The sequence below is a fragment of the Mizuhopecten yessoensis genome, unplaced genomic scaffold, assembly GCF_002113885.1.
Source record: "Mizuhopecten yessoensis strain PY_sf001 unplaced genomic scaffold, ASM211388v2 scaffold10513, whole genome shotgun sequence".
NCBI classification, from domain to species: Eukaryota; Metazoa; Mollusca; class Bivalvia; order Pectinida; family Pectinidae; genus Mizuhopecten; species Mizuhopecten yessoensis.
In genome coordinates this window covers 165,805-192,399 of record NW_018408584.1, presented here as the reverse complement: position 1 = coordinate 192,399, position 26,595 = coordinate 165,805, and the positions used below count along the sequence as shown (strand labels likewise).

Genomic DNA, 26,595 nt, shown 5'->3' with positions numbered 1-26,595 from the left:
CCCCCCTGTCTCTGTCTCTATTATTACCTTCTCTTCCATTTTGGCGATGCTTCCTAAGCACCTCTGGTTAGCCCCTTATCAATATAACGTGACCGGATGACGTGTAATGCTACTGTGTACAGATTATTACCTGTTAGTGGCATTTTAACATGAACCCTGAGTGGCCGTATCATCTGTGGACGCTGTTTTCATGTGACCTTAGTTAGCGAGGACGTAAAACTCTTAACATAAAAATATCCTCCGTCAAGTGTTGACTTATAAGACATTAAAACACGCGAAAGAAACACTATGTAAGTCTAACCTATTGTTCTATTTATCACATGTACAGGAGAACACTATAAAGAACTATATTTTCATCGCATTTTTACCAGTGAAATATCAGTAAGAGTCAGGGTGAAATTACTGCATAGCCTATACTTGTTTTGATTTGAAGCTGACCAATCAGAACGGCGTTTTCTATTCTCTGTTTTTATACCCACGAATGAAGCGACGGTTGATTTCGTGGTTGTTTTCGTGAAACTTTTGTATCTACACTATATGGCACTCGTAGGGCAGAATATATCGATACTTTTACTCACGTTTCGCACTGATGAAAACATATGTGCATTCTACCATATCCGTGAAATGAATTCTGATGACGTTTTCTACAGTCGCTAATTAGCTCAACCAAAATAGAAGTATAGTGCAGCTTATCTAAAAGTTCGGATGACCTCTGTTATTTACTGTTTCTGAAATGTAGTTTAAGCATAACTCAAATGCTATGATACTATATACAAGACACTTTATTGAGAGTCCCATACATGTAAACAAGAAACATTACATTGTACATCCGTAGCTCCTGTGAGCTATTATTGCGACAAATGCCAGTGTATAGTTCTATTTGACTTGTAGACCCCTTTTAGCGTATTTAAAACGTCGTGTTGTTATACCTGATATATTTGTTTGGATCAAATAGTTTCCTAAAATACACATTTATGTATCTAAATCTGTATCAGTTCTATAATGATCAGATAATCATAATATGTAACCACTAAAATGCATGATGGTCTTATGATGACATTGACGCTTCATTAATTACCATTACTTTGTGTATAAAAAAAATATCTAGACGTGACATTTCTAAACAAACTTTAACACTACACCAGAATGAAATAAAGCAGTGAACGTCGAACACACTGGAACTCGATATTTTCGTCCCAAATCGACAGGCTATCTAGTAAAGCAGGTTCACGGACTTGTGTCTAACGGAACATGAATCTCTTGATTGGAAAAGGGTGAGTTTAGATTATGTTACATGTATAATGTGCTTTTAAAGACGGAGAAATTAAAATAAGCAGTAGGTATTCCGTCTTTGCGTATTGCAGAGTTATCTTCTCTTGGGAGCAGATATTGATTGTTACGTCATTGGTTTGTGCGAGAAAATTACGTCGTTTTCTCAAAAATTGATGACGTTACTCTCACAAACAAGTGACGTAACAATCAATACCTGCTCCCAAGAGAAGATAACTCTGCAATACGCAAAGACGGAATACCTGATAGGATAAATAAGGAATAGAGGCAGAGGAAATATACAGCAAGCGTACAAACCAAAGGAAGCTTACTTATATAATTACCATAACATGTTTAATGGAATAAACATTGTTGTTCTTTAGGGGTAATGCTGGTACATCTATGATGCACGTCGAGATCGTCCCTCTATTTACAACCTGTACCTAGGTAATACCTGCTGAGATATCAATTTAAATGAAAAAAATAATTATACATTAATACTATCCCTCCGAAATTATCCTTTAATCAAACCCTTATGATACCCTCGAAGATGGTCCCTTTAACACGTTGTACTTTGATGATAGGTGTAAATGCCGAAAGCGTTACTTTTGTATATATGATACACATGTAACTTGTTCCTTAATGTTTGCTGCCGTGATAATCCATGTATTGGTAGTAACTTGTACCATGGTAATTCCTGTCGAGATGGTCCCTTTAATGGTAACTTGTATCATGTTAGTTCTTGCCGAGATGGCGCATTTAATGGTAGGTTGAGCCCTGATGGTAGCAGCCGAGATTGTCTCCTAAATGGTTAATGGCCCCTTTAATGATAGGTTGTACCCTGATGTTACAAGCCGACATCATCCCTTTAATGGTAGATTGTATCATGTTAATTCCTGCCGAGATGGTCCCTTTAACGGTAGGTTATACCCTGATGATACCAGCGTATATCGTTCCTTTAATGGTAGATTGTATTCTGATGGTACCAGCCGACATCGGCCATTTAATGGTAGATTGTATTCTGATGACAGCCGATATCGTCCCTTTAATGGTAGATTGTATTCTGATGACAACCGATATCGTCCCTTTAATGGTAGATTGTATTCTGATTACAGCCGACATCGGCCATTTAATGGTAGATTGTATTCTGATGACAGCCGATATCGTCCCTTTAATGGGAGATTGTATTCTTAGGATACCAGCCGAAATCGGCCATTTAATGATAGATTGTATTCTGATGACAGCCGATAACGTCCCGTTAATGGTAGATTGTATTCTGATGATGGCCCTTAAATGGTAGATTGTATTCTGATGATGACAGTCGACATCGTCCCTTTAATGGAACGTTGTACCCTGATGATACCAGACGAGATCGTCCCTTTAATGGCAAACGCACTTTAATTAATGACATCTGCCGAGGTAGATAGTGTCAAAGGCGGTAACTGATTCAACATTGTGCTACCTGTGATTTAAATATTATATCTCTACTTCTTTTTGTTCTTTATTGAAGTAGCTCCTTAAATTTACTTTATCCTCACTCCTGACGTTACTGTCTAGGGAGTTTGTCCTCTCCTGCAGGGATTTAATCTGGAAACAACCCACTTTGAACGTTTCCGTTACCTTACGGAAATTACCGAGCCAATCAGATGATAGGTATGCGTTGCTTCCAATTAACATCCATCCCTCGTGTCGTTTGTTTATCTATCGAGACATCATTACAGACGACAGGAGACAAATATTTGCGGCTTTGAGCAATGATGTTTTTTATAATGATATATAAAACAATTAAAACAATGAATTTCAGGACATAGCAAGCTTCTAGTTTCCCGACACCTGGTCTTTCTGCCGTTGTGAACCTTGAACAAGGTGTATTTCGCAGGGCTAAGATTCGGTGAACCAAACACTTGCTATCCCTCAAGTATATACATTGAATGTATTAAGTTCAATGTTGAACAGATATATTTTAAACGAAATCCCAGATACGTATGTATAATGTATGCCTATCTTACATCCTGTGATGCACATATGACGCTAGCGGTCACACGCTACATTTTAGACAGGGCAATATTCCTACAAAGTACTACTACGTAGTCGGGACGGGCTTTAACTGAGCCTATGATGCCCAGAATAATCCTGTAACAATTGTTGTATATACATGGACATATAGCTTACGCGATTCCTTACTGTCGAAACAATATCAAGGTATACTCTACTAACTGATGCACACTCAACGAGTGATGACGGCTTGATGGATTTAAATCCAATATTGTGAGTTTGTTTAAAGTATAATCTACGGACTCAGGAAAGTAGCTTATGTCAGGATATTGACAATAAATCATAATAATCAGTTCTAGGTAGTTGTATATCCTTTATCCAATAACACATCGATCGAAAACGTATTCATCACATGAAGAAAATCCAGCTTTATTCTAAACCTTTAAATGCGTTCAAACTTAGAGAACTGTTAAAACTTAAGTGTACAGAATGTTCTGACATTACATTGTTTCTTGTAAACTATTCTTTCCAAAACTCATTAAAAAGTTAGGATGGATCAGCTGTTTTCTTTGCATAAAAACCGCTGCAAAAGCTGCAAAGGGAATCATAACCCAAGTTCATGAATCAATCAGAATTAACTGTATACAGGTTACCATAGCTCTGTTGTAATCAATGATGAATTAAACAAAGATTTGAGAACGTGTAGATAACTTTACAGGCTCTAACTGAGCCTATGATGCCCAGCATAATCCTGTAACAATGGTTGTATTTATGATGTTTGGGTCTTACCTGTTATGCATGGACATATGGCTTACGCGATTCCTTACTGTCGAAAGAATATCAAGGTATACTCTACTAACTGATGCACACTCAACGAGTGATGACGGCTTGATGGATTTGAATCCAATATTGTGAGTTTGTTTAAAGTATAATCTACGGACTTACTGACCACTGACAACAAATCCTCCTGTTAATAGCTTCAGTAATATCCCTGTTTCCATGGAGTCCAGAGGATATGACGTTATCTAATTGTCATGTTTAAGTAAGCAGTTTTTAGAACCTTTGGTTTGTCATACCGTTGATGCTGAGAAAGGCCAATATATGTTTAAGGGGTCATATTTATGCATTAAAAACTACTCCAATGTTTTTTCAGTGGTTTTTTCATAAAAAGTCTGCGAAGTAAAGCAAGGATTATAGGTTGTCGTTAACATGCGTCTTATTATTTGAAAATTTCAAACATGTGTCAAACGTTTACCAAAATACCGATTTAGAAAACGCCAGCATTTGTATTGATGATAATGAATATGAATAGTAAGATAACTCCACGAGTTAGAAATCACACATTAACCTTACAATTTATAAAATGTTTTATGTTCAGATTTAGTTCTCCGAACCTTACCCATACAGTGTAGTCTAGTAGCTGCTCCTTTTCCTGCTAATTCATCATCCACTGATATTATTCCTGTTCACAGTAAAGCGTACGTAATGACCCACGTAATTCCTGAGGTATCAGGCTGATGGGCACTTTATGTAAATTGTTTACCTCTATGTACAAAAAAGGACATTTAACTTATGCACAATTGCGATTTTGTCTAGGGTCGAGTGCGATAGGGGCTTTATTTACATTACAAAAAAACGATCATAGCAAAAGCATTGTCAGCGTAGAAAAGGCTGTATTGCTTTTTGCAGACATTCGAAAGGCGTTTGACATTGTAGTTTTTTCAAGCTTATGGCGCAAGCTGACTAGGCTTGGTTTTCGCGGATAAATATTGTCTTTTAATCAGTTGCTTTACACACCTACTAAAACAACTGTTTAACTTACTTATATGTGGTCTTCTACTGATTTCTTATATATCAAAATCTTCTTTATTAAAATAAAAACGATGAACATATTTCTAATGTAGCTATTTTTAGGAACAGTTAGGCTTTTGCAAGTTTTATGATTACTCCATGCAATCAAAACTAACATTTAAGAAGGGTAAAGCAGTGTTTAAGCAGAGTGGACATCATCATGCTGTCTTAGGTGAAAATTAAGTTTAATAATCATGAATCAACTGGCTAACAATTTTCGAAGGTCATGTTTGCTCTTTTTCAATATGGTTTTATTGTACAATCTTATCTTTTTGATACACTCGTATGAGGTATATTGGATCATGCATGTTAATATCTTTTAAGGATTTGGTTTAAAAGACTATATTAAGATGTAATGCAAATGCGTTTTTATTTATGTTGAATAAAATCAATACAAACTTATCAGAAGATATGGATTTATAAAAAAACAGGTTTAGATTTAAAAAGCAGTAATTAATTTTGAACGAAGTGCTTCAAGTTATTGTTTTGATATGGTAAATAATATTAAATATCACTGATCTTCTTTTTCTAATACATAGTATGTGGCAAAGTGAAAACAAAATAATAAAATTGTTTTCTGGAAACTTTATCCGAGTGAATTACTTTAAAGTAGTCGGAAAACCATTAAAATCTGCACTAGTTATTACTCAGACATCAAAGATGAATATGATTGTTTTGGATGAAATACGACGCCTACCAACATTTTATATTTTACGTAAATCCATACTATCAGTGATATTATGTTTCAACTCAGTAGTTATGTGTTATATTAAAGAACTATACAAATTGGACAAACTTTTGTATTAAGATTATTAATGAAATGTGATATAAAGCTTTCCCAATGTATTGTTGACATTCGTGTTCAAAATGTTAAAGCGAAAGGATGCCGTCTAGCGAACGATTTGCACAAACGTTTGCAGAATTTTGGGGGGTCAGTTAAAATTTTCATGAGACCGAAGGTATGTATGGTTCCTTCATTCCGTACCTTGACGTGTATCCCATTCTCTTGTAAAACGCGTTAGATTACAGCTGGAATAGTGAAAGTTTATACGTTTAAAAACACTTATTTATCTTATTCAATCATTTTGGAAGGCTTTATATTACTCATTATACTATTTGTTAAAGAAGATGCTTCCTTCTTTATATTTCGTATCATGACTTTCTGCCAAACCATGTGTGACCCTGCTCGCTGGCCATCACAGCCCGCAGTTGGTTGCTAACTTGCAGTTGGGGTTTATTTTCGCACGATTTACACGAAATTTTGGCTTAAGAGTCACGTTTTTACGTTACATCAAAATTCTGTAAATTTTTAACATTATCAAACATCTTATAGGTAACATTCGCCTTATCCATTACTTCTACATATGTTTGGGAACATTTCAGACATTGGATTTTATTCTTTGAACCCTTGACTATTTAGTCTTGCAATGTAGTTTGGCATCAGGGCCTGATACTGCTGTAGTAATTTGTTTTTGTTTTGGCTTTTTATACCGGTATACCTAATCGTTTAATGCCTCCTTCGTCGTTTTACTAGTGATGATATCACTCAAATGTATTGTAATTCTACAAGGATCAGTAAAACGCGTAAATCTAACTAAAAAGCAAGGGATTCTGTGTAATTACTGATGAAATTTAGTTATATCTTGCTATTTCATTGAGAATGTCACATATTTATTGATTTTCAAATGTATCATGTCCTTCCCGATTGTATATATTATTGTATGTTTTATACATTGTAACTTGTACAATACATTGTAAAACACATAGAATAGAATAAAACATGTTTGTTGGTTCTTATGGGATGTGTTGTTGTTGTAGATCATCTTAATGTAATTGCTGTGTATTGTATACATTCACGCAATAGGTAAAACAGCTAAATAAATCAGTACTTTAATGGAATGGTATTTCAATTGTATGTACGACATGACTTCATAATGCTACTGAAATATCGGAAGGCGTTATGTGTCATAGCGAATGAGGTTTGCGTACCCTCCTTGGAGTGATGAATCTGTAACAGCTTCTAGGCAGATAATTATATGTACATGTGCTTACTCTACCATACACATATACGTCACGATACGGTACCATACATGTTTTGTACTCTTAACTACTACAAGATCACATTAACACGTAGAATGCATGTATTATTGGTCGAAAGTGATATGACGCATACATCTTAGGAGTTGTCTCCCTATCCTTTTTCACAACAAAACCCCGAGTACAGACAGACCAGGTGACACGAATTAAATGAGGTGCATCTCCAAACTCATTTCCTGTTATATTTCCCTGTTTTATAATATACATTATTTTTCAAGTACTGTAAACAATATCACGTAGCCGACGGAACAATCACTCCCTGGCGGCTGCACGCGAGCGTGATCACTTTGACCCCCGACCTTACCTAGTGAATGTCGATGTAAATGAGCTGATTAGGGGAGCTAGTTACGTACAGGTACAGGTATCTATCATGCAGGAACTTTGCATGCTTCAATGCAAGCAAGTTGTTTGAAGTCACCTACGTATCACACATGTAGGTTGTTTGTCTAAATTAAAGTACTTATTTAGCCTTGTCGTCAGTGTTTACTGTTGACTATAGTCCGGGGAACACTGGACATTGTCTTCGACTAACAAATTGGTCATTGTTTTGCTGAACGCTAGTTCAGATGTTGGGAAATAATGAAAAATCGAACTGTGTGTCTGAGAATTACACACAAATTCGTACATCAAAATAGCTTGCTTACTGTAGCAGGGCAACTAATGGCAGTGGGGGTTTCATTTTTTAAAAAAATATATCAAAATTCAATAAGATCCATGTAATAATCGCATTGAATGTCACATGAACATGTGCATGTACACGGACTTAAAGCAGTATAAAATAGTCATGTAAATCATCGCCATATACCACTAGTGCAGGTAAGTTGTCTCCTACGGTATCAAATCGATATCATCTGTGGGAGAGATGGAAATAAATGGTGATTTTCGTTTTTTGTTAAATCCCCTGGCAAAATGTCTATGTTATTAAAAGCGAATTAACGGAGTAAGTTCAGATAGTTTCGAGATCCGCGTGATTTTATCATGCAAAGTAGATCTGCAATACGCGAGTGTCGCTGGTGTAGATATAGTTGTCGGTCTTGTAACAGTTCATACATCACTGCTTACTGCCCTATACATTTGTATGTGACGTAACAGTAATAATGTTCTAATCCTGCATGTGTTAGCTTCAAGGGATTCACAAGGAGAGGCTCTCGACCCGAGACTCCGTATTTGTTTCGTCAAAACCCTAAATATTTACTTAATAGTTTGTGTCGAAATTTTATATAATTTTTTGTCTATACATTATTTTATGAAGAAAGAGTTAAAACATAGAAACTAACAAAAGTCAACGTGTTAATATCGCTGGTTTGTATAACAAATTAATATATAGCCTCACCTTGTAACGTCGACAGCGCCTCCATAAATTATTATTCAGGTCACACAATCTCTACAAGATTCACGCACCTGACACAAGTGCAATAAAAGGTCGTTTGATCGGAGACAGGAGAAACAGGTTGACCGATTGGTTTGTCCTTAAAAGGTCACCACAACGTGGGTGTTTCCGATACACCACGGGTACATATAGGAGTGTAAACAAGTGCACGTAACATATAGGTACATCATTTAGGTGCGCTGACCACTGTCACTGACAGGACGTATTGGTCAAACATTACGGATAGTTGATGGTTCGAATGATGATCAATCATAGTGCAGACAGGTTGTCAACATCATACTCTGGAGCGAGTCGGGTGGATGTGTAATGCTGGTCTATAGTCTTACTGACTAATACATTGCTCGTGAACGGAAACTTACACAAGACGAACACCGAGGATACAAACCAACAACTTTAAGACTGTTCCAATTAATTATTCAAAATGCCTTGTAAGTATATGAAAGACGTAAAAAAAATAATTCTGGCGATTGACAGATTTGAAAAATTCTCATAATTATATTTCGTTTTGTCTCTTGCAGATAGAACAGCTGCTAAGAAGATTGCCCAGAAAACTATGGAAAACGGGAGCGGACACGATAGAGGTACGTTGTTTTCTAACTTCATTTTGTAATAAGCAATCCTTGTATATCAGATATAGTGTACATTTTGTCTTTAAAGAAAACTTAAAAGATTAAATCGAAGATCTGCTGTCTAGTACAATATGTACAAAGGTCAACGGACCAGAGAAAACTCATAGCCTTGTTTGGCAACATATGCTTTTATCATCATCAATTAATAAAATAAGATTGATCTCCCATAAACAGTCATTATCGGATCAATAACACGTATGTAACCGCCAGTTTCAGATCTTTAAGTCGATGGACGCATATTGTACATAAATCTTAACGCGATAAATAAACCGATTACTGACGTTGGTGTATGCAAATGTATTTCATAAAAAGACTGCCCATGCAATGCGCAGTACTGGAGATGTAATTGCATTTTCTCCATATCTATTTAACACGTTTTATGTACAAAAATTCCTGTATGACCATTGCCATATTTAAGTGCCAAGCAACATAAATTATCCTCATTTTTGGTGATATGAATGTAGTGTTATAGTAGTTTTACCACTCTAGTGTAAATGTCTACCGGTAACTTAACATATGCTAAACACCTCTGTAGTTTAATGTTTAATGGAATGCTAGTAGGTTTGAACAAGCATTAAAACATTGGCAAGAAATGAACATGTCCTGTTAAAAAACTGGTCTGGAGCGTGCACATTACGGAAAACAAAACTATCACCAACCAACATTAGTGTAACGGAACAAGTGTATCATCAATGAGAGAACCTGGCTCAGTAATACGTAAATTTATCAACAATAATAAACTTTTTTATATATAATTTCGTTGACAGTAATCCGTCATTACCGATAACAGTACTTTCGTTATTGATATAGCTGCACCTGGTTAACCTATGTTTAAGTATAACTCGTGTAAACAGGTAGATGTCGTCCTGTGTCATTCTGTCAGGATAATCCACAAAAACAATGATCAACCAGTGCAATATTCCTCGTACATATATGTACATATGTACAACGATGATATAGTTTCACTACGGTGAGTTAAGATCCAGGACATTTCTTAGTAATGGGATTGTATATGGTGAATTTGAATGGTTAGAAAATATGCCAAAGAATTTTGAAATAAGATTTGATCATTATGGTTAAAAAGACTCCGGAGGAAATCTTATGATAGAATCGTATTTTTTTCATACACTTAACCATCCCCAGATGTGTTTAAACGTGCGTGGTACTATATATGATTACCTTTCTAAATTCGAAAGATATTTCTATATATTCCACAATTGGGAGATTCGTTTATATATTTATTCATTTGATTACATCATGATAAAAACATACCTAACTCATATAAATCAATAGTTACAGTGGTTTTGATAATGTTTGAATACCTGGTAAGCAAAGTCAATGTTGAATTTGATGGGAAGTTCCAGTAACCCGTCGGCATTTCCATAGGAACTTGCTGTGACAATGTCTTGGCCAATTTGTTATGACTTTAAATCACACTTATTGACCGCGGCCATCATATAAACCCCCCTGGACTTGATATTAAGGACACTCCATACACTTTTGTATCATCAGCTTACAGCAAATATTTACTTGCAACCTCATCAACAGGAATAGCTTTCTAGTAAGCTGTATGAGAGGTCTCACTATTTCGATTCTCCTTCCGTGAACATCCATTTTCTTGATAGTAACACCCAAGTTTCTCCACCAGTATTCCCCTAATGTATACAGATTCAAGGCCTTTCTCTGAATTTCATTATTTCCGTGATTGATGTCGATTTGCTGACGGGTATACTTATTTGATGAATGCTATGGGAAAATCTTTTGGTCAGAATCATGACATCATTATAGGAAATATGTCATTGTATTGTGCGATACGAATATGGACTTTTCATATTATTCTCACCTATGTTCCCTTGGAGACACCGCCATGGTTCTCGTTTTGAGAAAGGGGCATTACTTGGATTGGATCTAAATTTACATTATGCGTATAACTCATTGTTTAGATCATATTTTCTCTATGTTCGTCGAGTTTGATTTTTAATTTAGTTTTTGTTTAGTATTCTTTTTGTATATCTATTTTCCATTACACTCCAAGTTGGCTTATATCATGTTAAATTCTTCTAAATCATACTTTAATTATACTTAATTCATAACAAATATAACCTTATTATAATCTTATAAAAGTATAATTCAGAATTGAATAAAAATATAATGCTCACCTTACACCCTCATGCAGTTATATCAGAATATGTGTGTAACGTGAAGTTAATATCTATGTTTATCAGAATTTTATTCATATTTCATTTATTGTGTGTTTTCGACCTAGGCGATTTTATCAAATGCTATTCGTATTTTCATACATTATGTGAACAGACTGTAATCCTCACATTGTTCGTTTTTCTGTTCGTTTCATATTTCATTCGCATTGCGAGGAATTTAAACACTTATTTGTTGTTTAAGTTTGAATATTTCACTGTTGCTTTGAAGTTTGAATTGCTTATTGTTGCTTGCGTAGCTTCGCCGCATACAAAAGAAATACCGTTGGTCGACATTATGCACTGTCTAAGGAGTTCAGTATTTATATATCAACAACGTTTTATTGTAAACGTATTGATACTGTATGCGTCAAATCGTTATTACATCAAGCGATTCACAAACACTTTACAATGGACGTTATAGCACGTTTGATAACTGCATTGAGAAATCTAGGTGTACATTAACAGAATATTCCTATTTCGTAAGCCAGTTACCATGTTTAAATGTGCATTTTCCATATTGCATCCGGTAAACTTAAAGCTGTAGACAATTTTCTGTTTTGTATTTAGCACACTGGTTCTTGAAACTATTTTGATATAATTCTTCTTTAAATGATCAAAGAGCGGTCTACTCACATTTGTTGTAACTCTCAAATCTTTAAACAGTATACAAACTATCTGTAATGATAACACATCCAACGCCGATTCACATCCAGGTTGTTGCTACGGGACGTCATATCCTGTTTATAATTCCAAACTGCACTATGCGGTAGTGAGAGAATATTGACTATTAAAACCGGTGACGAGACAACAATCGTATTGACATTTTACTTCCAGTATTAGTTCTACTCACTCCCGATACAATATGTTATCTCAATTTATTTTCGCTTTTATCGAAGTTATAATCGTCCAGAATAACAAGGAATGTTATGTATACAAAAATGTTTTGCTAAGTGTAATATCCTAACTCCTGTATTACTCATATTGATCTAATGACGTCACTTCATTGTTATAGCTAGGATTAGCATGCACTGAAATAAACTCATATAATGATGTGTGGAGATTTTTTAACAAATGCAGAGGTTTTTTATTACTTGATAAGTCTTTTTTTTAACTTGTGTATTAATTAATTTATGTTGCGATCTTTTTCAATTAACTTTTATATCAGTTAACGTGTTTCGTTATATACTTCAATGCACTTGTGTTTTATTTTACTTACAATGTGTTGTGTGCTATTTTGATGAACTTTTGAAGTGTTTTCTTTCTTTTTTGTAATTACTTGTGTGGTGTTTTATTTTATTTCTTGTTGTGTTTTTCTTTAATCAGCAGGTGTAGTGTTAACTTGTGCATTGTTACATTTTAATTAACTGGTATAGTGTCCTATTTATCTTCTGATTTTTTTCTATTTCACTTGTGATGTATTCCATAGTTGTTAGCTTGTATTATGTTCTATTTTAACTTTTGCAGTGTGCTGTGAATTATTTCAAACAAACGAGTTGTTTAAAAATATTAGGGTGTTATGTTAATCGTTGGAAATGATGGAGTCGCAAAGATAACATCCTGCACATACCCAGTGGATCATAGAGTATATGGTACAGTACCACGAACAGTACCACGACATTATTATTGTCAGGAGATACTGTCCAAGCAGGTGGACTATATTAAACAGAGATATGTATTGTTTGTGTAATAATTTATTTGTGTTTATTTAAACGATAAAACATATTTAAAACATTATTCAAATGTCGAAATAGGACTTTACTGAAGATCTTTTGGTACTATGGTATTTGCGTCTCAGTAGATATTCACATTGAATCACTACCATCTGGATACCGATAGCACTCGCTGTTCTGTCGGGGCACACTTTTGGCAGCATTTCAATATGACAGTCAGATGTGTATGTCTTATTTTTACCTGTTGTTACATTCCCGTTATGTTAAACCCTGTTGGGAGAAACGTTTAATTGTCGATTTGTCCTATCCATTAATACCATTTAGTATCTTTTATACAAAAACCACAAATATTTTTAAATAGTCTGTGTATTGATATATTTCTTCAGGACGGAGGGGGAGCACTTATATTCAAGTGCGCATGCCCAATCGCCCAGACAGGCCACATATTGATACAGATGAGGGTAAGTACATAATCCCTTTATCAAGTCTGTGGAACCTTTAACATTTAGATGACGTATAGATTCAGAAATATAATAAAGGGTTGATATACTACCCTAGCTGCTCCCACTCACGTCATGAACCTCTCAATGTTGCATGGTTACCATGACTACTACAGCAGCCCAAAGAGTCGTTTTTGTGCGCTTATCTATTTCATTTGTTCAAACAGCAAAATGTTTGTTTTCGGCTATAGATTTCAGAAACACAAATAATAGGATGTTTAAAACAAAACATAAATATAGCTTTCGACAAATTTACATGTATTCGAATAGTGAGCTACCGGATAAAGATATCAATAATGACGCTGTAAAGCGTAAATCTGTCGCCTCAACGTGCTAGTCTCACGCATGTTCAGGACACGGTGTGTCCGCAAACTGATGAATTATCCTGCTGCACCCACTGTTTCATAATAAGAAACTTACTTAATCCAGCCTCTCTGAAGGTTGGTTTCCTTTTGCTGCTTCTATTACACGTACTGTAAGAGGCAAATAATAATTCTCTTTTGTTCTTATACTGAATTGCGTGAAATTGGTTCTCGTTTTTTTTCTATTTCACTGTATCAATAACGAGTAATGAAGAGTACAATCATTGTATGTTAACCGAGCCAAACACTAAGCAAGGTCATACGAGGTTATACGGTAGAATAGGGGTAAACTGGGAATTTGGAAAGGAAACCACAGAAGTATAAAACCTATGAAGGGTAGAACAATTAGAATTTTGGAAAAGGAATTATTATAAGCTCCAAGCTTGTTTTCCCATCCCGTATTTATATTTGTATTTGTAACATTGTTAATTATTGAATAAAATATTGTTTAAAATAATTAGAATCAGTGCAACCTCCTCCTCTGCATTGTTCGCCGAATGCGGTCATGCACGTCGTTACTAGTTCTTTCTCATGTAGACTGTCAGTGCATTCGCTTTACATTGCTCCGGACTCGTTTGACCTTCATACTTTTCAATTAAACTTCAACCAATTTTATTGCATTCAAAACTTCAAGTGGATTGTTTGACCTTTGATTTTAAGGACTGGGGATTTTGTCCTTGAAAGATTAGATATGTGTAGGTTAAGTCACATGGTAATAAAACACCTTTGTTCTAAAATCCGATATCTATACCCAAGATAAAGACTTTTGTTTTAGATATTACATCAAACTTAATTGGACCTTTTCTATTTGATACCTATTATGTTATGTGGTCATCAGTCCAGACATTGGTGATAAACACATAGTCAGGTTGTCAACATAAACCCGCGTTAATGGAATATGTCGAGTGCTCGACAACCGAACACACCCCTCACGGTAGCCGTCGTGTTGACTCACGTGACCCAGAAGAGGGCAAATGGTTTCTTTGACGCTCGACATCAAAGTCCCGACAGCCCTCCTACGTAGGTAGCACTGAGATTCTCATCACCGTTAAAAATTAAATAACTGATGTATTGATGTTATGCAATGCGCAAAGTGTTAACCCTTACACCAATACATGAAAGCAGTAGATCTACAGACATGTATTAAACATACCGTAAATAAAATGAAAGCTTAAGTGAGGAAGTTTTAACTTGTCATGTCAGCATATTGTCCATTTTTTCTGCTCATCTTTATAATGTCACTTCGCTTTGTACACACATGGATGTTTGTTTGTTTATTTGTCTGCATGGTTGAGGTCACATCTTTGCACTACTTAACACTACATATTGGCTGTGTCTAATAGTTACAGGGCTACTTATAACATATCCTATGTAATGTCATCTAATTGAAATATCATAGTTTGGATACGATAACATGTCACTTTATCGGGCCACTTTATTATGAACAAGATGAACCCGTGATACACAACAAAGAATGCTTTGTCTCTTGCATTTGTTAATTATCTTTGTGAAAGAAGGGTTGTGGTTGATTCAACGTAACAGGTCTATCTGCGTTTTATTACAGCTGCAGATAACTCTAAAGAAGACTACGATCCTACAGATTGGATTCAAAACTTGTTGAATACGGTCAAGGACGATGCACATAAGACGCACAGCATTTTCAGTGAATTAGATGTACTCCGAAAGTACAATGATGATTACGAATGGCGAGAAGCAGCAAGGTATACTTTTACTCCCAATCCCTTTTCATTTCTTAAACATTTCTTCTGTATTTGACTCAGTGTCAGGCGCTTTGAATTGGTGACAAGTACAATTCGTTCAACATTGCAGATGGGTTAAATACGAAGAGAATGTTGAAGAGGGCGGCAAACGTTGGTCCAAGCCCCACGTAGCCTCGCTTTCGATGAAATCCCTGTTTGACCTCAGGGGAGCTATAGCAGAGGGAGCTGTTATTCTGGATCTCGACTCCTACAGCATAGCAGAAGTCGTGGGTAGGTCGCTGTTTCTGGCTCTCATAACGGGAATGAAGATACGACGCAACTTACACATCATATAGAAACGAAAAAGGGGTATAGATTGTTTGAATTGAGGGTAATGTTTACATTACATTTTCTAAAGGGTGGTTGGGTGGCGCAGTGGATAGCGCACTCGCCTGTCATCAAGAAGCTGAGCTGAACGACAACGTAGACTTTTCTCCGGGTCATCCGGGTTTTTTTTAATTTAAACATATAATATTGCCATTAGTATACATACAGCAAAGCGGATATGGTACACGTTACATGAACATTATCGACGCCATTTCCCCATACAAAACAATGTTATATATATACAATGAAAGATGGCTAGTTAGAATGTGAAAAACAAAGAAACAGACAAGCAATCAACACTCATAACGTCGGACAGACAGACAGACATGGACAGACAGACAGACAGACAGACATGGACAGACATAAAACAGACACACAGATCGATTCACAAATGAAATACAATTGTATTCAGATGAAAAAAGAGAGTGGAGGAGGGTAAAGTGGCCATCCGGCTCCATCTCGCAATAAGACAGTCTGCGCGCTTCCAGCAGGGTTGACAAGAGTGATAGCTATATCAGTTTGAAAGGTTTGTTTCAATGTTAAAATAAATAAAGTTTGAATGTAAGCATATTGTTTTACTCGTAACAGATAATGTCCTTGACTGCTGGATCGATGCTGGACATCTGGACAGTAAGATGCGAGTTCATGTCAGAAATGTCTCCTTGAAAGAACACATCCATCGCCACACGAAGCGGCCGAAGAACAGTCGTTCTGTAGCCAAAAATCTGGGGGATATAGCCGACGATCCAGGTACGAACTTCATTAATTGCTTTTCATTTCCGTCCTTCAAATAGTGCACGCTGGAACTCATCATAAGCTGCATTATAATCGATAGAAATCCAAAGTAGGGAAATACCTTTTTATGCATGTGTTAGTCAATCAAGAAAATATGACCTTTTTACTCTACCATAGGCGATTTCGTATATTTAGGACTCACGAGTAACATTAATTTTGAAATCTGCTCTGTTTGGTTGACCGTAATGACCAATGCTGCTCCATTACAGAATACGGAGGCAGTGCTGCCTATCTGAATAGCGGAGCAAGTTTCGCCAGTATAGATAGTGTCAGTGGAATTCCTACCTCAAACAGCGCCACTGACATCCCAAACGACGGCGATAACGCAACCTCATCCTACTATAAGGTATAAAGAACACTGGCGGTACTATTTGAAACGAAACACTGCGTCTGGAAGTAAGAATTTGATATTATAACTAATAGACCAATAGAAATGAAGAAACCACTGTTGAGAAGTACAAAACGTAGTCTCCTAATGAAGGTGGTCTCCCAATATAGGTTCAATTAGCACTCTTAAAACAGGTGGTCACTAAATGGAGGTACATGCAGTCACATGACCAGCTTAGCTGTAACAAGACGGTTTCCCTTTCTTGTATTATTTTCACTTAGTCATGATAATTCATTGGAACAAAATGTGTTTTAATGGATATGGCGTGATTAACAAAGAATGAGTACATTTCCTGAAAATTAACGATTTCCTAATTACTTCTTGCCAGCCAAACACCAACTTCATGCGCAAAATTCCTAAGGACGCAGAGGTTGCAAGCGTTATGGTCGGTGAGATTGATGACCTGGAGGAGAGAATAGTGGCCTTTGTGCGACTCAAAGAGCCACGACTCCTTGGGGATCTGTGTGAGATTGCTAAACCAGTCCGTTTCTTGTTCTTCTGCCTCGGACCAAAGGGTAGCGAGATGGACTGTATGGAGATAGGCCGTTGTATCTCCACTATGCTTGTTGACGACGTAAGTCTATCTATTTTAGTGTCAAAGTCTTAATAAACGTATCGCCAACAGCAATTTAAAAATAAGAATAGTGACATTTGACAAAGGTTCGGCCCTTGATACATTTCTATCATTTCATTTGTACAATAAAACCTCATTTAAAAGCAAAAACGATTCAACGAATATTATCTAAAAGTAAAATGTGGTTTTAGACATTTCCTGTTGATTCCTATTTTCCTCCATATCTTCTCTAACATTTGTACTTATCTGTTGGTGATTGGTTATAGATTTTCCGAGAGGTCGCCTACAAGAGTCGCAATGACGAAGACTTCAAGGCCGGGATCGACGAGTTCATGAACCAAGTCACAGTGCTGCCACCTGGCGAGTGGGATCCGAAGATTAGGATTGAACCGCCCAACAAGGTCCAGTCACAGGTTAGTATTCTAAATACTGATATCACGGTGCATCACGTGTACAGCGCCTGTTTTCAATTATTGGTCCATCACGGGTATTTTCTCTCTTTATACAATAATCATTTCTTAATCTACAGGAGTTCCGGCGAGCCTCTGTCCACAATGTGTTGAGTGGTGTCGTCGATCAGAAAAGCGTGTCATCAGAGGATGACCATGGCGGCCATGATGACCCTGCACTTGAACTGTCCAAAATGTAAGCTTTGTGGACACAACCTTTGAGGCAGAGTATTTTGTTTTACTTCAACTTACCTGGCAGACCGTCTCATGTATGGCTACCCTTTGTGACATAGATGATAGTTCGAATACATATATTTTAAGGTTTCACGAAATAGTAACTAAGCGTCCTTAACCGTCAAGTTTTGCATTTTGTTACGTCCTGTTCAAGAGTTCTAGGGTTCAGGTGCTGAGTGTTTCGTTGTATTGCAGACCCGCACAGACTGGTTATTTAGTATCGAACAAGTTCTGAGCTTTCGTATTTTTTGCTGACAGTTTGCAACCGCGTTCCATTGCAGACCCTTTTTTGTATCAATGACAATTTTCTTTACTCGTAGACTAAGCGATAGTAACACTGTGGAAAGCGTCTGTTTATTTACGTTTTTCTTTGTAATGCAGACCGTTTAAGGGTTTGAGGGACGACATCATGAGGAAGATTCCTTGGTACTGGAGCGATTACAAAGACGCGATCCACATCCAGTGTCTCGCCTCCTTTGTATACGTGTTCCTGGGAACCCTCACTCCCAATGTCACATTTGGAGGTCTCCTTGGTGAGGCCACTGACCAATACATGGTACGTATCATCCTTACACAGCAACCAGATCTAATCTCGCTTATATGTTTAGTATCATCTGATGTTAATTGTCAATTGCCACCTTTATATTCACAACTTCGTGAAGAAATTTAGAACCTACGTTATCAAAAGATACGATTACTTATTGTGTACAAACCAACATTTAACAACCGGTTCTTTTTAAACAGTCGCCTTGATATTCTAGTTCGACTCCTGACACAACAATTTAGGTCTTATGTTTAAAGAAATGTTTGTTTTCTACTTATAAATGTACCTCTCTATAATCTACTTGAAAATTGCACCAGTGAACAATTCTTCCAGTGCGTTCATTCCAGACGACGTACATATGATTTTGCTAATTGTAGACGAAGATATTTTAACCAAATTTATTGTTGTTCTGGGATTACTAAGTTAGCATATAAAAACGAGGTATGGCCTGTTACGTTTTGTTGGGCAGTTATTGCGTAAAAACCGTTTTATATATACTAAGTGTACAGGTTTGATTAAACGATCACCGAAGTGAACTACACAGCATTATGTGTCGAGTTGTGTTATTCCAGTCTTTACTTCTGGATGTCTTCAAATTTTAGTATGCGATTCATCAAGTTAAATAAAACAAATTAAACAAATTTTGGATCAAATTGAGTTGTTCGGGTCTGATCATATTTCAAGTTGCTGTAGGCGTTGTTCCTGATTATTTCAATTTGAAATAAAAAAAAAAACGATAAATCTGATAAGCTATTTATTGATGATTATGTCTGGCTTAAGTTTAATATATATAATATGTTACTACTATAAGGGTGTGATGGAGTGTATATTCGCCGCTGCTGTGACGGGAATACTGTTCGCCCTATTTGGAGGTCAACCTCTAAACATCCTCGGCAGTACCGGCCCTATGTTGGTACTAGAGTCCATTATCTACAATCTCTGCAAGTACGTACTTTACCTTTACTGTATTATGTTGTGTGTGGTGTACGTCACTGATATATGTGTGTTAGTAAATGCATTTGCTATATTTGATATTTGTGTTGTACGTCACATATACTTATTTCAGTAAGTCCTGGATAACGTGCTTCGATTACGCCACATATAATTGCGTACATTTGTGTCCTTTTTTTCTACGTCACTGATAGTGATATGTAATATATTTGCATTGTTTGTCATTGTAAATGTTAAGACGAGATTACAGATTTTACTTATGTCCTTACTGTACTTTGCATTTATGTCAGAAATGATTAGTTTTTACTTTGATGTTTCAATGAAATACGACGTTATGTCTTTGGCAATGCAACAGTAGTTAGAATACCCATGCCCATGCTTAATATTAAGCTTTTAATGTCATGTTATTATCTATTGATGCCGTAGTACATTTTCATACTGTTTATTATAAGAATACATTGACAAAAACATTGACAAATGATCGACAATTAATCTTTGTCGGTATGTTAATACTTTTGTCCATCTGACCTTTTGCCTCATGCTGACGCAAGTCCATACATTTAATATAAGTGTGCCTCATCACGTGATTGCATTGACAGGGACAACGACTGGGAGTTTATGCCAGTGCGGTTCTGGGTAGGAATGTGGACAGTGTTTATCATTATGGTGATAGTGACCTTTAACCTCAGTGCATGGGTCAAATACATAACTCGGTTCACTGAAGACAGTTTCGCTACTCTTATAGCGATCATTTTCATAGTGGAGGCTTTCAAAAAGGTGGCAGAGATCGGAAAAGACAGTCCGATAAATTTGAGTCCCCATGACCCGCTTCCGACTGACTGCACATGTATTCCGCGCAACTGTACCGGGTACTTCGACACAAATATGACAGCAATGAACATGACGACAACAACTATGGGATACTCCTGCGATGACGTGGCAAATTTTACTGACTCTATGTGGGGAACTCTGACCATCGTAGCGTGTGAGTCGTATGGCGGCACTCCAGTAGGACCCGGATGTAACCCACCTCACTACGTCGCCGATGTTTTCCTCTTCTCTATCCTCCTCTTCATCGGTACCTTTACCTGTGCGGTCGCCCTTGTAGAGTTTAAGAGTAGTACGCTTTTCCCGGCTGTGGTAAGTTGGTGTGGAAATGAAATGACATTTATTTCGTAAAGTTCTGATGGACTCAGCTCAATGCAGTTTCATAAACCAATCTATAGATAAAATTTTCGATTTCATTTTTTTTTCCATTTACATAATATATAGTAACGTGAGATAAAGAAATATATATGAAGTTTTACTATTACGTGTATTAATGATATCTTAATGAGAAGTTGAATGTGCTTTCCCTGTATGATATAGGTCCGCCAGAGGATCAGTGACTTTGCCGTATTGATCGCCATTATATCTATGGTAGTCCTGGACTACGTGGTCGGTATCGACACACCAAAACTGACCGTCCCGGACGAGTTTAAGGTAACTATTCGTCTCTCTACATAGCCTCCCTTTGCTAATCATATAACCGAGCGTGTCTGCTAAAAACAATGTGTATTATAGGGGCAATAAGTAGACAGTGTACAGGTAAGGAGGTCGTTGCCTATTCAAGAAGATAACGGCAAAGGTTTACAGAAAATCCTAATTACTGAGTACTGGTATAAAATGTTGATTTATATAAGACTAGTGTTGTACGGGGGTACCTTGTAGTGATAAACACAATATTTACTGTTTATAGTGTCTGTTTGTTAACTAACTTACCCCGGGCATTATTTTGTTGGCAACCCTTGTAGTGATAGAATATCTGACTAAGTGTGGTTTGTGTGTATGTTTAAAAGCCGACCAAACCCGGACGTGGCTGGGTGGTGAACCCCTTCAGCGAGAGCAACCCCTGGTGGCTGTACATCGCCACGGTCGTCCCCGCTATCCTCTCCACTATCCTCATCTTCCTCGACCAGCAGATCACCGCTGTCATCGTCAACAGGAAAGAGAACAAGCTGAAGGTATGACATCCCAATCAGACAATGGCGTTTCATTATGACATCACAATAGAAAACGCGTCAAAACGTTGTTTCACTGACTTTGCCAATCTTGACATCGGCAAGTGATATCACCACAAGAACATACATGAAAAAACTGCTTGCCCTGAAGATCTTGAATGGATATTTAAGTTTGAGATATATCTAAGGTGTACTGTGTTTTTTCTACTTTTCCAAATATGGCCTTAGATTGTGTATACGTTTATAGAACTTTTGCTATACTGAGTGTTGCATTTGCATGGTATATGACCTTTTTAATATAAATGTCGGTTAAGGTTTTGGAGAAAGTAGTCAATCATTATGTAGGTATTTTGGATAAGATAATCTTCCCGCGGATGCTCAATGTGGTGTCAAAACCTCGGCAAAGCCACAGTTCTGACCCAAATCCTACTCCCTCGGATGGAATAGCCATATTCAATACACCTACATAATGATTGACTCTATCCATGAGTAGTATGTTACTTTGATTCAGAACAATTTATACGGTGCATACGTTTAACGTTTACTTATTTCCTTCTCTTTGTGAAAATATAATCCTTTTATTGTGATACCTTCAAAATGGTTTGTGCCTCACCAATTAAGCTCAGTTCTCAAACACAGAATATAATCGGCATTTTTACAAATTAAAGAGCATGGTATACTTTAGCTCAAGATGTTGCGACAGGACAAGTTTTATAATATGGACTCAACTTCACTTTACAGAAGGGTGTTGGTTACCATCTTGACATGTTCATTGTGGCCATAGTTGTGGCAATCCACTCTGTACTTGGTTTGCCCTGGTATGTGGCCGCCACCGTCTCCGCCCTCGCCCACATCAACAGTCTCAAGAAGGAGTCCGAATGTACCGCCCCGGGAGAGAAACCAACGTTCCTTGGCATCAGGTAAGCAACGTCATCATGGGTAAACAGTATTTGCGCTGTCGATAGTTCTGGTTCGAATTTTCACCATTTCTTGAGTGTGACATCAAAATGCTGTGTCATGAAACAGTGTGTATATCTAGAGTATACGTATACGTAAACCTAGTGAAGCAATGACTACAGGGATATCCAGGTGACCCTGTACCAGATATACCAAACAAATTGTCTGGAATGTCTTGTTCCTGTTTATAGATATGCTAACATCTGGGCCCGTATTCATGAAACCGTTCTCATACTCAAGCATGGATTTAATGTTCAAGTCTAATTTCTTGTTTCGGTTATAACTTAATAATAAAATTTCATTTTGACTTATAACCGAATACTGTTTTCAATGTTCTGATTTTTTTTATGATCGTTTTTCATGATTTAAGTGAGTTACAAGAAAGTTGGTTTGAGCAAATAATCCATACTTAAGTATGAGAACGTGAATATGGGGCCTGACCTTATCTCCGATATTTTACTAATGAATGTTTTGTGTTTTAGGGAGCAGAGAATGACCGCACTGTTTATTGGCATCCTCAGTGGTCTGGCCGTCCTCATCACCCCCGTCCTCAAGGTAGGCTATAATTATTTCTCCATTACTAGGACGTTAATGTCAATATAGTGACGTTTAGATGTGTCTTATGACGAACACCATGTAAACCAACCTGCGTGAACAATTATTCAAGAGTGATTCTGTGTTTAAACTCCTTATTTTGTTTTATAAATGTATATAATATTTTGGTTTTAATTATTGAGCGGATGAGGAAGTTTCATTTCCTCCAGGATGTTGCGGTCTATTTGAAAATGCATTTTTCTTAAACTTCCATTGCTTTTTAACATTTATTACATACTTAATAATAAATACGGGTTTTTTGTATATGCTATACGACACAATTGCTCTAGCCCATATCAGCCCTCGCCGTATCACACCCCAAAACCCATATCAGCCCCCGCCGTATCACACCCCAAAACCCATGTCAGCCCTCTCCGTATTAGCCCGCAAAACCCGTATTTCACCACTTTTGAAATGTTTTCATTTTTCAATATTTCAAAAGAAAAATAGATAGTAGCTTTTCTTAGTAAGTTTGTTCCCTCGACCAATGTCAGCGTTCGGGCCTTCGGCCCTTGGGCTGATATTGCAGTCTCGGGTTGATATTGAGTGTGATATGGAAAAAGGCATGTATTATTCTCTATTTAGCAAATGAATACAACTATATGACCGGATTAACATTGCTGGAATAAATCGCTCGGGATACGGTGTGCATATATGTGATAGTCATGTATATATATACCTGGAGTAACTTGTCACTGTTTGCACCGTGACGTGACGATACATTATCTCCTTACAGATGATTCCGATGCCGGTGTTGTATGGTGTCTTCCTGTACATGGGATTCTCCGCTCTCCGAGGCATGCAGGTAACATACCCACGCAAAGCGAAGAAGAATATACAACGCATTAAATATTTAAAAATTAAATTAAAAATAATAATAATATGAGGAAAAAGTACAAAGGAGGGAAGACCTAATTTGGCATATGTGTGAATCTAGAGGTCAATTAAACCGTTATATAGAAACTTATTACTAATAATTCTGTAGAAAAACTTGTAACTCATTTGACTTAAAAGGTCTGATTGGAGAGTCATTGATACAAATTCTGCTTTTCTACATTACAAAGAATAGCATTCTTCATTGATCGAATGAAATGTGTTTTCAACGCGACAACACTCATGTCTAACAACGGTTTTGCAGCTGTACAACATTAATGACTGTATATAAGTCTTTTAGCGTGCGGTCGTTTCGGATATATTGTAATGTTGATATATAGTGCAAGCGTTTTTATGCTAACCACAATTTTTTTCGTTCCCTTTTCAGTTCGTGGACCGACTGTTCCTGTTCTTCCAGCCCGTTAAGTACCAACCCGACCTCCCGTACATCCGTCACGTGCCCCTGTGGAGGATCCACATGTTCACCATCATCCAAATCCTGTGTCTGGTCATTCTGTGGATCGTAAAGACCATCAAGGAAATCTCCATAGGATTCCCCCTCTTGGTGAGTGTTCTACACATCTGTAGTAAATTAAGATATATAGAAGCAGAAATTGTTCAGGTGTTCCGATAAAGCATATTTTCAACTTCTCCGGAGACAAACAAAAATACGGTTTCCTTACAACTGTGTCAACAAATGCTTATTTTATTTGATATCGTGACAATTATATCTATAAAATGTTTTTTCTCGAAATGCGATGAACAGAGTATCGAACTGAGGACAGGTAATCATGTGATACTAGACGAGAATTGGAACTCCTAAAGAATCGGAAATTTTCTTAGATTAAATCAGGTCTCTTGCATCAATTTCATCAGTTTGAAATTTATTTTTGTTCCTCTCTCCCCTTATTTCTACAAAATTCTGTTAAGACATTTTGCAACATCTGCTGTTTACCAATCCTGTTTGTGACCTTAATTATTATACTGATAACCTTTAAGACTATATTATATCAAAAACCAAGTTGTTGTCTGACTATAACATTATTAGCTCTTTGTATAACATTTCAGCGTACGATAATCATTTCTTAAATGTTCCTTGTTTGTAGGTTTTGTCTAAAGTAACATTTAACGTTCCTTGTGTGTAGGTACTGGCGACGGGCGTGGTCCGCAAGCTGTTAGAATGTGTCTATACACAGAACGAACTACGTTATATCGACGATCTGCTTCCTGGCGCCAAAGACAAAGGAAAGGACAAGGTAAGTGTATCGTTAACTAATACCAACTGCACTGTGAACGGGAAACTGTTCCTGACAACCTAATAATAATATACATTGTGGAATTACTCAACATCTCGCCAACCTATTATCAGTCTGTATTGTGGAGTAACTCTACCTCACCGTAAATATTTCTCAGCATGAATATGTATAAGTTTTTATGATATTTCATAACGCCTACTGATTTGAATTAAAGCATGTGATTGTGTGTTTATGCTACAGGCGTCGACGTAAGTGGGGTTTAGGTTGGGTTTCTTTACATTGCTTCCCTTTAAAGTAAGGCTTAATCTTCGGAAAAATAATTTCGGCCATGCTTTGCTTAAAGTCACAGTTATACATATTGATTTGACATTGCATTTGAAACAGTGAAAGCTTGTGAATGTATCATAGCTTTCATGCCACGGTTGATTCCAATAGACTCATGCCATACATAAGATCTATTCCGACATTTCTTAAAGAAGGTTCCATTCTGCATGTCCTTTAAAAGTCTGATGTCTATAATATTATATTTACATTTGCATGGCATTGTCACTATATAGCCTCTTTGAGAGCTGTGTCGTTGATGGGACTTTAATTACCATGCCGCACGAGCCATAATTACCATGCCGCACGAGACACAATTCTTAGCGTATTAATTACAACACTGACCGGAACTACAATATCCAATGTAAATAAACATGACGGCTGCTGAAATATCGCTGGGCATTGTGAGATTTGATAATGTCATTGTAACTTTATGTGCAAAATTACAAATAAAATAAAAAACACTTTTATTACAACGAAAACAAGACCAAGGTCTGCAATATCGTACAAAATGCACATCGGTTGAAAACACCAATGCCGGCAATGGAAACAATTTTAACGCTCATGCAATTTATCAGAAATATCGTCTGTTACACTGCACTGATCAACAG

At 36.8% G+C, this 26,595-nt stretch overlaps 1 protein-coding gene across 4 annotated transcripts in view; it reads left to right on the top strand.

Moving 5' to 3' along the window:
- Window positions 1-26,595, top strand: part of LOC110460885 (sodium bicarbonate cotransporter 3-like) — a 53,325-nt gene that overhangs the window by 23,338 nt on the left and 3,392 nt on the right. For 3 of the 4 annotated variants that reach the window (XM_021514088.1, XM_021514087.1, XM_021514086.1), the window contains exons 2-20: window positions 9,121-9,183; window positions 13,486-13,560; window positions 15,526-15,682; window positions 15,792-15,952; window positions 16,637-16,798; window positions 17,053-17,189; window positions 17,560-17,805; window positions 18,072-18,218; window positions 18,335-18,450; window positions 18,870-19,044; window positions 19,844-19,977; window positions 20,583-21,123; window positions 21,352-21,465; window positions 21,822-21,986; window positions 22,725-22,903; window positions 23,423-23,495; window positions 24,271-24,339; window positions 24,796-24,972; window positions 25,553-25,663. In XM_021514088.1, coding sequence (XP_021369763.1) covers window positions 9,156-9,183; window positions 13,486-13,560; window positions 15,526-15,682; window positions 15,792-15,952; window positions 16,637-16,798; window positions 17,053-17,189; window positions 17,560-17,805; window positions 18,072-18,218; window positions 18,335-18,450; window positions 18,870-19,044; window positions 19,844-19,977; window positions 20,583-21,123; window positions 21,352-21,465; window positions 21,822-21,986; window positions 22,725-22,903; window positions 23,423-23,495; window positions 24,271-24,339; window positions 24,796-24,972; window positions 25,553-25,663 — 2,967 coding nt within the window. In that variant the 5' untranslated portion in view covers window positions 9,121-9,155. Of the gene's footprint in view, window positions 1-8,635; window positions 9,031-9,120; window positions 9,184-13,485; window positions 13,561-15,525; window positions 15,683-15,791; window positions 15,953-16,636; window positions 16,799-17,052; window positions 17,190-17,559; window positions 17,806-18,071; window positions 18,219-18,334; window positions 18,451-18,869; window positions 19,045-19,843; window positions 19,978-20,582; window positions 21,124-21,351; window positions 21,466-21,821; window positions 21,987-22,724; window positions 22,904-23,422; window positions 23,496-24,270; window positions 24,340-24,795; window positions 24,973-25,552; window positions 25,664-26,595 lie in introns of those variants that run through there. The other variant, XM_021514085.1, reaches the window with a different exon arrangement.